The sequence below is a fragment of the Scophthalmus maximus genome, chromosome 12, assembly GCF_022379125.1.
Source record: "Scophthalmus maximus strain ysfricsl-2021 chromosome 12, ASM2237912v1, whole genome shotgun sequence".
NCBI classification, from domain to species: Eukaryota; Metazoa; Chordata; class Actinopteri; order Pleuronectiformes; family Scophthalmidae; genus Scophthalmus; species Scophthalmus maximus.
This window is the reverse complement of record NC_061526.1, coordinates 10,600,979-10,613,283: the sequence shown is the minus strand read 5'-3', so window position 1 is coordinate 10,613,283 and position 12,305 is coordinate 10,600,979. Positions and strand designations below refer to the sequence as shown.

The 12,305-nt window shown below is 40.5% G+C and overlaps 1 protein-coding gene across 1 annotated transcript in view; it reads right to left on the bottom strand.

Annotated features, from left to right (window-relative positions):
• Positions 1–3: 3 nt before the first annotated feature.
• Positions 4–12,305, bottom strand: part of LOC118286612 (cyclin-dependent kinase 17) — a 39,618-nt gene continuing 27,316 nt past the window's right edge. Inside the window, exons 5-17 of the mRNA XM_035611180.2 lie at positions 8,979–9,104; positions 7,950–8,006; positions 7,740–7,854; positions 7,337–7,431; positions 6,766–6,828; positions 6,433–6,556; positions 6,147–6,267; positions 5,327–5,424; positions 5,096–5,201; positions 4,754–4,796; positions 4,048–4,138; positions 3,849–3,926; positions 4–3,263 (exon numbers count right to left, since the gene is read on the bottom strand). Of these exons, the coding sequence (XP_035467073.1) occupies positions 3,223–3,263; positions 3,849–3,926; positions 4,048–4,138; positions 4,754–4,796; positions 5,096–5,201; positions 5,327–5,424; positions 6,147–6,267; positions 6,433–6,556; positions 6,766–6,828; positions 7,337–7,431; positions 7,740–7,854; positions 7,950–8,006; positions 8,979–9,104 (1,158 nt within the window). The 3' untranslated portion in view covers positions 4–3,222. The remainder of the gene's footprint in view (positions 3,264–3,848; positions 3,927–4,047; positions 4,139–4,753; positions 4,797–5,095; positions 5,202–5,326; positions 5,425–6,146; positions 6,268–6,432; positions 6,557–6,765; positions 6,829–7,336; positions 7,432–7,739; positions 7,855–7,949; positions 8,007–8,978; positions 9,105–12,305) is intronic.

Genomic DNA, 12,305 nt, shown 5'->3' with positions numbered 1-12,305 from the left:
AACTGTTTTATGAAACAGATTCAATTTACTTTCGATGGTTATGAGAAATAAATAGTTCCAGTAAAAAGAGTCACACACCAACATCGGCAGCTCAATGTTTCAGAGGTCGTATTCACAACACAGCAGGCCTTACATGCATCAGGCACACGTAAACACACACACACACATACGCACACACACACGTTCAGACATGTTCACATAAATTCAGGTCATTCATACATTTGAAAAACAGTTTTACAATGATAAATATTTTGCCATTGTAGAAATCTCCTTTCATGCATGCTAATGCTGTTTGTGTACAAAACGTTCTATTAGGTGAAACACAGTTTGCTGTTAATATTGGAATAATCTTAGATTGTTGATGTCAGGGAAACGAAGCATCCAAATCTGCAGATACAGTACTTGTAATATAATATGAGGGGAAGAAATTGGCTCCTCATTTTAAAGCTAGAAAACTGGGGCAGTGTACAGTAATACAGGATTTCTACCATTAGTATGACTTTTGTCATGTGAAGACAATAACCGTTGCATTATTTGAAATATCAACCATTTACAGGATCTTCAGTTTTTGTTGATCTTTCATTGATCTAATTATGAGCTCATTCATTGAGCTTCTGATTATGAAAGGAAAAAAATGTCACAGGTTCGCTGAACAAAGTAGAAGTGTTTGGAGAGGGCATACCTTGGCCAAGGCTAACGTCCCATCCCGCCACTTTAAGACAATACAATACAAAATTGTATGGGTTTTTTCCTTGGGTAATGCCCCCACTCCTCTACTAAATCTCATGAAAATTGGGTTGGTAGTTTTTGAGTATTCCTGCGAACAGACGGACAAAGAAACAAATGGCAATGAAAACATAACCTCCTCGGCATCAGAAATACCAGTCAATACTTCATGATCACAGGATTATTACACTATTAGCTGCAAACTGTGTTTAAATCCATGTTTATTTCATTCACCACCTCAGTTGTTAATGAGTTTATCGAGCATTAGTAGTGTTTCCAGCACTTCTCTGACATGTTCTACCCGATCACTTACTGTAACTCTAGTGTTGTTGCGCATCCTTTAAATCTCAACGAACAATAAGTTTAATACGAACAATAAAAATTCCATGTAAATGTTCTGCAGCCATTTTGCTGAACATTTACACAGAAATCTCAAACTTATTGTCCCTCTGATACTCACACCTACATGTTCAATCTGTGATCTTCAATGCATCCCTGCTTTATTAAGTGCCGAAGCCAAGTCACTGCAGTTAGCTGGTTGTCTTTTGGGCGACACTGTAAAGACAAATTGGTCGCTGCCTTTTCCGTGATGGATTTTGTGTGGCTGAACCTCCAGCTAACACACAATGTTCACAATTTTTTTTTTTTTACAAGAAGATTGATACAAGACAAAAAGGCCAAGATGTGGTTTATACGCTAGACTATTTCTACAGGGAGTCACTGTGAGTCACACTGACACGCGAGATAATACATGTTAGCATGTGAGTTTTGGAGGTGCCAAGCTAATTCTCTGCCAACTGCTGCTTCATAATTATCGTACAGATTATGGGAGCAATATCAATCTTGTCAAGTGATACTGGCGAATAACGTGAACAAGAGCTTTTGTCAGAACTATTCCTTTAAAGTGATTACTGGACAGCTGCTGGTCATACCATATCTTGATACCATGTGCCTACACCTGTTTGAACCACAGCCATAAGAAAAATAAGCAACTAAATTAAAGCAGGAATGCAAGGCACACCACTGAAACATGTTTTAAGTGTTGGGGAGATCTCCTTCCAGTAAACATGCAGTCAAAAGTGAGACTTTTCAAGATGCTGCATCTGTAGCATCACTGTCAGTTGCAAATAACACAGCGGGCAGATAAATCTTCAATTTCAATTTGAAATCTTTCTATTTTTGTCTTGTGTACAAAAGCTGGTGAGAGAGAGCGGTGGTCCGACGTCAAGTTTAAAACAACCATTTTGCTTTTAAGCATACCACCCCGATCCCTGCTACACCCCCCCCCCCCTGAAAACATGCCACAGTGACATTGTTGTTTCACAAGGAGAGGTCAAAGTTCACAGATACAGAGTACACATCTTACAACTGTTGGGTAAATCCAGCCGTGTCAAGGGCCCGGGTCCCTGATTCCAAAACACCACACTGAAGTGCGAGTTAAAAACAAAGAGTTACTGCAGTGAGAGCGAGAAGTTGAAGCTTGAAAAAAAAAAAAAGTTGTGGTGAGGAGTTTTACAGAAGGCTTGCTGGCTTCCTGTGGGATATCACATGATTTTCTGTTCAGCTCCAGTATTCCTCCTGTTTCATCCGCGCTTTCTGCTCGTGTTCCCAACTGTGTGCCTTCCCCTGCTCCTCAGGCTCGGTGCTGTTGCTGAGCCAGAATGGTTTAAAAAGAACCGAAAGTTGGTTTTAGGTTATCCCAGCTCAACTGGACTCCATGTGCTTCTTTAACCCTCAGCTAAAAACTGTTGCCACTGTCCAATCACAGTCCTTGCATTCTGATCTTCAATGTAACCACTTGAGACCAGCTGGACCCCTCCAAACACAGTCCATCGGAAATGTTTCGGAAAACTGTTGATACGGAATCCGGAGGATATGTTTCTTACCCAACCAAGACCATCTAACTGTCCCATTCTTTCTAAAACTGGAAATGCTGTAGAGTTCAGTCACGGAAGCCCGAAGAAAAAACTAAACATAAACTCCAAATATATATATTTATATAGATATACATATTTATAAAAAAAAGAAGAAATTCTGAAGAAACTGATGCGTTCGGTCTCCAAGCACGACAACAAGAACAACAACTTGGATCACAGCGTCGACATTAACATCAGTGGAATTCTTACTCAAACGAAGCCAGAAAATCGCAGTCAGAAGAAAAGGAAATATTAACCTTACTGACTGTTTTACTGTGCATGGCGTCTCGAGTTCACATCATGTACACACGCGCACACACATGCACAGGCACACACACAGTGTGTTAAATACAGACAGTAGTAGTTTAGCAGCAAAAATATTCAATCTCACCCCGCCCCAATAAATAAACACAGTCTCCAATTAGATTCAACCCAGAGTCACTCGCTCAGATGTGTGTGTGCGTGTTTGTGTGTGTGCGTGTGCAGGTAGTTGGAGGGGTGTCACTATAAAAGGAGGTGGGCTCATGCGAGAGACTGATTGGAAGTGATGATGAAGTTGGACCATCCTCTTCACTGAACATTAGAAGAGCATGCTCTGTCTCCGGTTGATCTTGCCGTTGCCTGGAAGAAAAGGATTTGAGGAATACAATACCCATAATGTATTTGCTTTATATTATTATCAAGGAGCATCTCTCAGACTGTGAATACAAGTGTATAATGTCCTCTGTGGTTCTGAGGAATAATCTAATAATAATAATAATTAATATAATCATATATAGAATTTAAAAAGACATCATCCGGGTTATATGGGGTTTGCCCTTTAAAAAAACACAGAACAGGCCTGCCTAATAAAAAGGAAGTGTCAGGTTTTCAGGAAGTGGGCATAATAATGGGGAAAATAAGGGTCTAAATAAAGATGCCATTAAGATGCATTTTGGGAAATGTAGGATTCAGATGTTCTTAGAGCTGGGACCACACAACAAACTAAAAGTCAGTATATAAAGCCCTAAATTGCTTAGGATTTGACCATTGATTTATTCATGTTGCCTCTTGTGTGTTTCAAAGAAGCCTGTGAGCTTCCATCAGCCTCCTATCACCTACGTTGCGAAGGAGGTCACATGATCTTATTGTAAGAAAAATGTATGTCTTTATCTGGTGATGAAACGAAGTGAAGCGCACAAGCAGCTACATGAGTTCCCCACCCACCTGACTCTGGGTACGAGGAGTTCCTATAGCCAGGGTCTTTCTGCAGCTGCACTTCTTTCAATGTGAATATTGATACACCTAAGACACATAGGTGAGATTCAATCTACAGAAAATGGTAAGAAAGTATAAAAAACATCACACAGTAAGAAAGAACCAGGAAAGACAGACAGCAGCTCTATCATCTCGAGCCTGCACTTACTCTCAGGCAGTGTATGGACTTTCATTCCAAGCTGCCTGAAGTGGGAATGCTTCATCGCTTCTTCCGCTGAAATCCTCTTCTTGGATTCGTACTGTGTGGAAACAGGAAATATCCGCCATCCAGATAGATAATGCTTTGGTGGTTTGTTGTGTCTACACTCATAGCTCAGACAACAACAACAGTAATGTGCTTCATGCTGTCTACAACTGGTACTGAAGGCAATAATGTCTCCAAAATCAAATCTTTCCATGTCAGACAGTTCTACCATAAAAGAAAGGAAAATAAATGTGTTTGTCAGTTATATATTAATCACTATTTAAAAATAACACAATATTATGTGAAAGAGAGAGAGACAAAATAGATTGAGCATACTATTGCAGTTCATGGTCGACACATTAAACCATTATAACCATTTTTAAATTGCTGTGATGACAATCATAACTTTATGCATATGCTGATTATCATGTTTGAAAATGAAACCACATGATACCTTCAACACTAATAAAAACACATAATATTTGTACTTATCAATATAATAACTATAGCAAAATCTGCTTCTGAAGAAATATAGTGCATATTCCATAATAGTCTGTTTGCTCTTATGCATTTAATTTACAAAACAAAAACAAAAAAGAGAATATACAAAAATTTGCCCTTTTTCCAGTGAAGAGCATTCTGGGTAATATGAAAGGACGCGAATACTCACTCTGAGAAATGCCAGCAGCAGCTCGATGCCCTCGCTGTCCAGCCTAGAGGAGAAAGGAGGAAGAGTTTAATATTTGCGTGCAGCAGAGGCTGATGGGAATGTGGGGGGCTCATGGGAGGAGGAAGTGGACAGCCGTCACCAAAATGTTCCACAGGATTTCCTGCTAGTGGCACACACACACACACACACACACACACACACACACACACACACACACACACACACACACACACACACACACACACACACACACACACACACACACACACACACACACACACACACGTACAGCACACATACACGTACAGCACACATACACGTGCAGCGCGCGCACACACACACCTGGGAGCGTGGTTGATTAATGGCTGCTGTTTGTATTTGGGGAAGTTGTAGGATTTGAATTCTTCGATGGAGGAGATTCCCGGCCAGTTCTCCTCTGTGGGTGTGCCTGAAGTCACAGAGTCACAGCAAACCAGACATACAGTGTGTTTCCATGTTCTGCTCAAGCGGTAATAATCTGTGGTGAAACATTTGGGTTGCCGTGGTGATGCAGTCCGGCAGGCGTTTTCTCACCCAGCAGTCTGTAGATGAGGTGGAGCTCGTCCTCCACGGTGGAGCCGGGGAACAGCGGCCGACCTGCAGCCATCTCATAGAATATACAACCAACCCCCCTGCAGACACACAATAATCACATCTGATCACTTTTTGGACTATTAGATTCATTCCTTTGAGTATAAAAATATTCAAAAACAGACATGGATTCCCTTACAAGCTACCAGTGGCCATTTTCTATGATTAAAAGAAAAATGTTATACAATAATATTACATGAAAAAGTTAAAAAAAAAAAAATTCAGAAGCTAACTCAAATGTTTGGTGTTTTGACTTGACTCTTGATTCAAACAAAATCCCCCTGATTATAGTTTTGTTGATCAACTCAACAAATAATGGACTGGTCATATCTGCACGGTACAAGAACAAGCTGCACAGTCATATCATTACCTGGCATTCAGTTGGGTAAATGAATTAAACGTGCAATATTAACTCCCCCCTTTCCTGTGTTGTGTCAACCAACCAGGGGAAATGGTTCACAATTCTTGCTAAATGTTCACTAATTAGCTCGTCACTGATTATCTGTGTCTGTTGTTAAGTGTTAGACAGGGAGCTGTGAGGGTTATTCAGAACTGCAAAGCTGTAAGCAGCAAAAACAAAAACGTTGAACTAACAGACGCTAAAACACTTTGTACAGATGAGGGGGAACTGCACTCTCGGTCTGAGTTTGTATAAATAATAGAAACCTTTAAAATTTCACAGTCATTTGATGTATTGCTAACATATACATATCTAGTATGAAAATAAAAATGTGTAGTTGCATGGTTGTTGTGAGGCTCGCACCACATGTCAATCTGTGTTGAATACTCCGAGGATCCCAGCAGAACATCAGGAGGCCGGTACCAAAGAGTCACCACCTCGTTGGAGTAGGTTTTAGTTGGGACAGACTTGGCCCTCGCAAGACCTGCCAACCGACCATAGCACAAAAGGTTTTTTAAATAATCAAATGCATTTTCATACAGGTAGTGTCTAAATTCTTAATTTACTCTAAGGGCAACAGGGAGGCTCCTGCTCTTCTATACTCCACTAGACTAAAGAAAACACCAGCTGCTGCTGCTGGTCCTCGTACCAAAATCAGCCAGTTTGAGCTCTCCCTTCTCATTAATAAGGAGGTTTTGAGGTTTCAGGTCCCTGTGGAGAACTTTCCTCTTGTGACAGTACGACAGCCCTCGCAATATTTGGAACAGGAAGATCTGGAAAGGCATGAACAAAATATCAGAAGTTATTAATAAGCCTGATCGTGTGCAAAACCGTGTCCCACACACTCCCTTTGGGCCTGATTTTCGCAGCTCTTCAGCAAACAGAAATGTACTCGGGAGACTTCCACTCCTTGAGTTAAGTTGCTGGGACTATTTGGTCAAACAGGCAACTGACGAGGTGATTGTTCGAGGGTTGTCCTCACCTTCACATTGTGCATGCTCATTATGTTTCCACAGTCGTCCATGTACTGTTTCAGATCCTTATCCTACAGGAAAAAGATGACACTATCAGGCGCACACAGTACATTGGATACAAAAACACCTCAACCAATTTTTTTTAAATAGGTTTCCCCTTGTCTTTCTTTTTGTTTTATACGTGCTATGGATTTTTATGTTAATGTTTCAGCTCCCTTTCCCCTTACTGCCTTCTACTTTGACATCACTGTAGATCATTTCCAAATCCTTTTATCTCAGTCTCATGAAGAGATCTGCTCTGTTGTTGTTCCCGAACAGGTAAAACAAAAGCTGACAACCTGACGTGCCATCTTCTCATCCACTGTAATGAATTAGCTTCATAGAATTCATGGTTTTCTATGCTGTGTTTAAATCAGTAGGAATAAATAAACCTGGTGGAAAAAGTTAGGGGAATATTTAACTTTGACGAATGCATGTAAATACAATTGAGGATAAACAATAGAAATGCATATAAATGTATTTTTGAGAAAAAAAACATCCTATGATGCACTGAGATCATAAGGAAACAATGAGCCCTACCAGGTACTCGAATACGAGTGTGAGGCTCTTCTCAGTGTGAACGATGTCGTGCAACGTCACGATGTTGGCGTGTTTGAGGTCCTTCAGTAACGACACTACGAAGACAGAGACGGATGTTTACACAGAAGAAAAACACACAATATGATTTTTTTTAATGATATAACCCATGACTTGACTTCAGTTCAAACAAAAAAATAGAATTAAAGAAAATGAATTGACAAATGTTATCAAAATACAGAATGGGAAATGTATTTTTTATTGTTTTAAATGTTTGTTTAACCTTCTTCCCTTATATTAAGTTTGAACACGTCTTTTTAAATGTTAATTTGCAAATGGGATAAGATACAGTTCAACATCCGGTCTGTGATCGTTGTAAGAAATCTAGCTGACAAAAGCAGATCACCTTCTCTGATGGCAGTGCACGGTGCTCCCTCCTCGTGCTCCAACCTGATCTCCTTCAATGCCACCAGGTTGTCTGTGAGCTTACTGCGTCCTTTAAACACTGTCGCGTAGGTTCCCTAGAAGCAATATACAATGCTGGCTCAATATCACTGATTTAAGAAAATTATTTTTTTTATTGGTTCGTCTGATGAGATTTCAAGCTCCTGCTCACCTCTCCCAGCTTGTCCAGCTTAATGTACGTCTCCAACTTCCCAAAACCAATCTCCGACTGAGGTAAAGGCAGAAAAAAAGGCAGGATTAAGCATAAATTACATTATCAGTAATGAGGCAGCTATAACAGGATTTAGGCTCATTTTGGTTTCAGGAATATGCAGAATATGTGATTTTTTTACTGGTCATTTTATTTTGAGATTCAGGAACTGGAGTTGTTCCAAAACTTTAGATAAATCTGCAAATAAGTTCAAAACTTATTTCAAACTGTGAGGCAATTGAGGTACTTGCTGCCCGCAATTTGCTTCAGAACTACTACTGCAATGTGACCACACAGATTTTCATGTGGTATCTTCGTCACTGATGTCTGATGTCCAGAAATCTACTTCACGAGGGGGAAAACTGTTTACTCTAGAACTTGCCAGAACCTGAAAACAGGAACTGCTAATAACTAATTCGGCAAAGTCTTCATGGTGCTAATTTGCCAAAAATGTAAATAGACAAAGGCTAAGAAAAAAACAAGGCTTGAGTTGTAGTTCACTGGGAATCCATAGAAACAATATACTTCCTGTTTACATCACCCAAACCAAAATGCCAACTAATAAATCCTCAATACCTACTTAATTTTTTTTAATGTATATATTAGTTTCATTTGATCCTTTAGAAACAACCAGACATTGTTTGCAAATGTCTAATGTAAATTAACGTCCTCGTCACCAGCAGACTGCGACAAAGCTGCGCAATGCCACCGCAGTTGCATATGTTGATCTTATTTGATAGGCTGAAAAAGGAAAGGTTGAGTACTTCTGACTCCAGATTAAACTCTCCTAGATGCACACTAGGCCAGTTGCCATGGTAACCAGCATAGGCAGGAGTCTGGTAACAGGACTGCGTGCACCACAGGGCAATAAAGGTGGCACACACAGAGGTAGCCAAACACACACACACACACACACACACACACACACACACACACACACACACACACACACATACACACACACACACACACACACACACATTCACTGACCAGCGAAGCTCGGCGGGAGCGTCGGCTGAGCGGCTGGTCGAAGGGTGGACTGCTGAGCTGCAGCTTCTCCAGGTAACCGTCGGGAATTCGGATGTCAGCTGGCAGTGACAGACGCTTGTTGAGGTCCTACAAACACACATAAAAAAACAAAAAAATAACAGTTTGGAATTGATACTTTTAATTTGACATTCCTGTGGTTGATCAGGTGTTTCTTTGTTTAAGACGTTTTGTGCTTGCTTAAAATTTGTATTCGTAAAACTCATTCGTATTACTCTTTGATAAACACAGTTAAATAACAACACGAGTTCATGGCTGTGAGCCCCACTACTGCTGCTCTGCATTCTCCTCACATCACAGCAGAGCACACCATGAGAAAATCTGCTGCTACATGCCTCTTGTCTATATGTAGTGCGGTAGCAAGCGGCACCACACAATGTAGGCGACTGAGTCCACCCGCACACACGCACACACACGCGCACACGCACAGTGTCTAAAATAACATGTTCTCATCTCTTGGTACTCCCAGAGCGAGTCGACAGATCGGGTCAATCACCATCGCTTTGGTAAAAGTAAGAGGCGGCGTTTCCATGCGTGACTGCATCTGCACCGCAAAACTTTTATAAACACAAACGATTATTGTGACTGTTAAAACACACACTAACAACAACACAATACGCTTATTAATGTCAGAGTGTGCTGACTCTGCCGGCTGTCACTGTCAATATCACTGGGGCTCATATCTTATTGTTGCGGACGGCTCATCATAGCTATTCTAGGACCACAGTAAGACCACATCTGACATGAAGTTACATAATGCTGAGAGCCGAGGGAAAAACATGCGCGAGCGGAGTAAAAATACAGTGAGAGAAGATGACACACCTGTTTTTTCTTCTTTCTTTTTATCACTGTATTTGTCTGTGACAACGCTGCTCAAAGAAGATGTCAGTATAACGACAACAGAGATAAAAGCTCAGATTATCTGTTCTGTCTGGAAGAGGGGTGGGAAGTATAACATAAAATCTTTTTTTTGTTCCCTCAGTTTGTAAAGCACTTTTCACTCTGGTTTAAAAACAAATTCCATATGTGAACACTCGGATACAGTGTTGAAAGAACTGATTATATGAGTCAATTGACAGAAAAAATGAAATAATAATTAACAATAAAAAAAGACATTCTCTGGGACCAGCTTCTCGAATGTGAAGATTTGCTGCTTGTCTACATTTTATATAATTTAAAAACTGATATCTTAAGCCAAAGCAAGCAGTCTGAAAATCTTGGAATCTGTCGATTTCAGATTTTAAAAACATATAATGACCTAAGTTATTAGATGTCAGATCGATAAAAACAAAAAAATATTCAGTAGTTGTGGCCAAACCTGCATAATTTCAATAACATGCGAGCAGTGCTGGGTCACACCAAGGCCCGTGTTTACTTGAAAGCTCATGTATTTTATTCTTCATATGCAGTAGATTTTTTTACCTGGCAAAAAAAAAGACAGTACTTTGCTTAAATCCTATGCCAGATAATGCAAATGAATACTGATGAAGTGGAAACAATTTAAACGGAACAAGTTTGACACTGAAGTGGTTGAAGTTCGTCTTGGACATCGCAATGGAAAGACATGCATCTGCCTACACAGACATAATAAATACCTGTAACATGATAACATAGTCCTTAACGCTGTACTGGTCTGAAATGAGCAACAACATACTAAAATGACATGTTTCTTTTTCCGTTTTGTTGAATCATTTTAAGTTTGAGTGAATGTATCAACGATTGTGATTGGTACTTTTTCATTTTTGTTTTTGTTGATTGGCTCCTTTAAGTGGAAAAACAAATTCAGAAGACAAAGGTAGAGAGAAAAGTCAGAGCAGAACTGAAGACAATGAAAAGGCTAATCATCTTTCAATATGAGCACGTAAGTGAGAGAACACTGTGCCTTTGACCTTGTTACTGATACACTACAGCTTCAGAAAACCTGTAGCAGCATCAAAAGGAACCACAGAAGGGGCAGTGCAGTTAGCACTCATGTAACAGAGCGTGTGTGTGTATATGTGTGTACCAGGTCAACTGATTACCACATCCTTGAGTTTGTCTTGTTTCATGCACTTATGCAGCACAAGCATGTGCATGTGTGTGTGTGCGTGTGCGTGTGTGTGTGTGTGTGCGTGTGCAACATCACTCAAGGATGTGGTCAAAGGGGGTTTTGTCATGTACATTTCTTCGGCCAGCAGAGGGCAGGAGGCCTCTAGACCTCAACACTTTCAGAGTAAAACTTACAACATGTTAATAAAGATGAAGATGATTTAAATGTAAAAAATTAGCATAATTTTATTTGCAGAACCTGTCCTGCTCACATAATCACTACTGTGAAACAATATAATTATTTGGAAGAATTTATGGTGGCTGGGATGCAAAAAACAACAACATTTAAAGGTGGAGTGAGCAACTTTGGAGTAAGCTTGTCTCTCTCTCTCTTTGTTATTGTTGATGACTTTACTGCTCTGACCAGGCCACGAACCAGCAGCCCTGGCCGTGTGAGACCGACACCCTAACCAGTCGTAGAGCTGGCACGTCTCTTAAAATCATGCAGGCTCTTTTCGTGTCATTCTCTTCATTTTTTTTATCTGCTGAGCTTGTGTAAATGACTGTGTGGAGTTCACCCCGAGGGACACCAAAGCCAATTGTATCATCATTGACTCATTGACGCATTAAAAAAAAAAGCACTTTTTGGTGCGAAAAGAGAAGCAAGCAGCCAGATAATGTGAACAAAACATGAAAACTGAAGGAACTGGAGAGGATGGGAGTTTACATTTAAAGAGGGCAGAAAAGGCTCTGGGAAAATAAAAGATAAGCTCTAGTTTCATTTAATATTTTATTGAAGTAGGAGTTTAAATGGCGAGATGATTTTAAAAATATATAATTTAAGCGTATACATCCTTAAGACAGGTACAAAGCAGACTCATATCCCAGCATGCTCTCGAGCCCACATGAAGAAAATCACTGTGGTTACAGCACAGACGATCGCACTGCATGTCTTTACCAGAAACTGCTGTGGTCCTCAGGGAACGCGATTGCCATCAGTGTCATGATACCCAGACATCAAGAGCCCATTAGGGGATGAACAACCCCCCCCAACCTGGATCTCCCATGAGGCCGAGGGGGAGAAGAGGAGGGAGGTGGTGAAGAGCAGTACGGAAGGAGAAGAGCGAGGGGGTGAATGGCGGGATGCAGCCTCGCAGTGTCAGCCATTTTCGCAAATATTATGCAGCGTGGGCGTGGGTGTGTGTGTGTGTGTGTGTGTGTGTGTGTGTGTGTTTGTTTGTT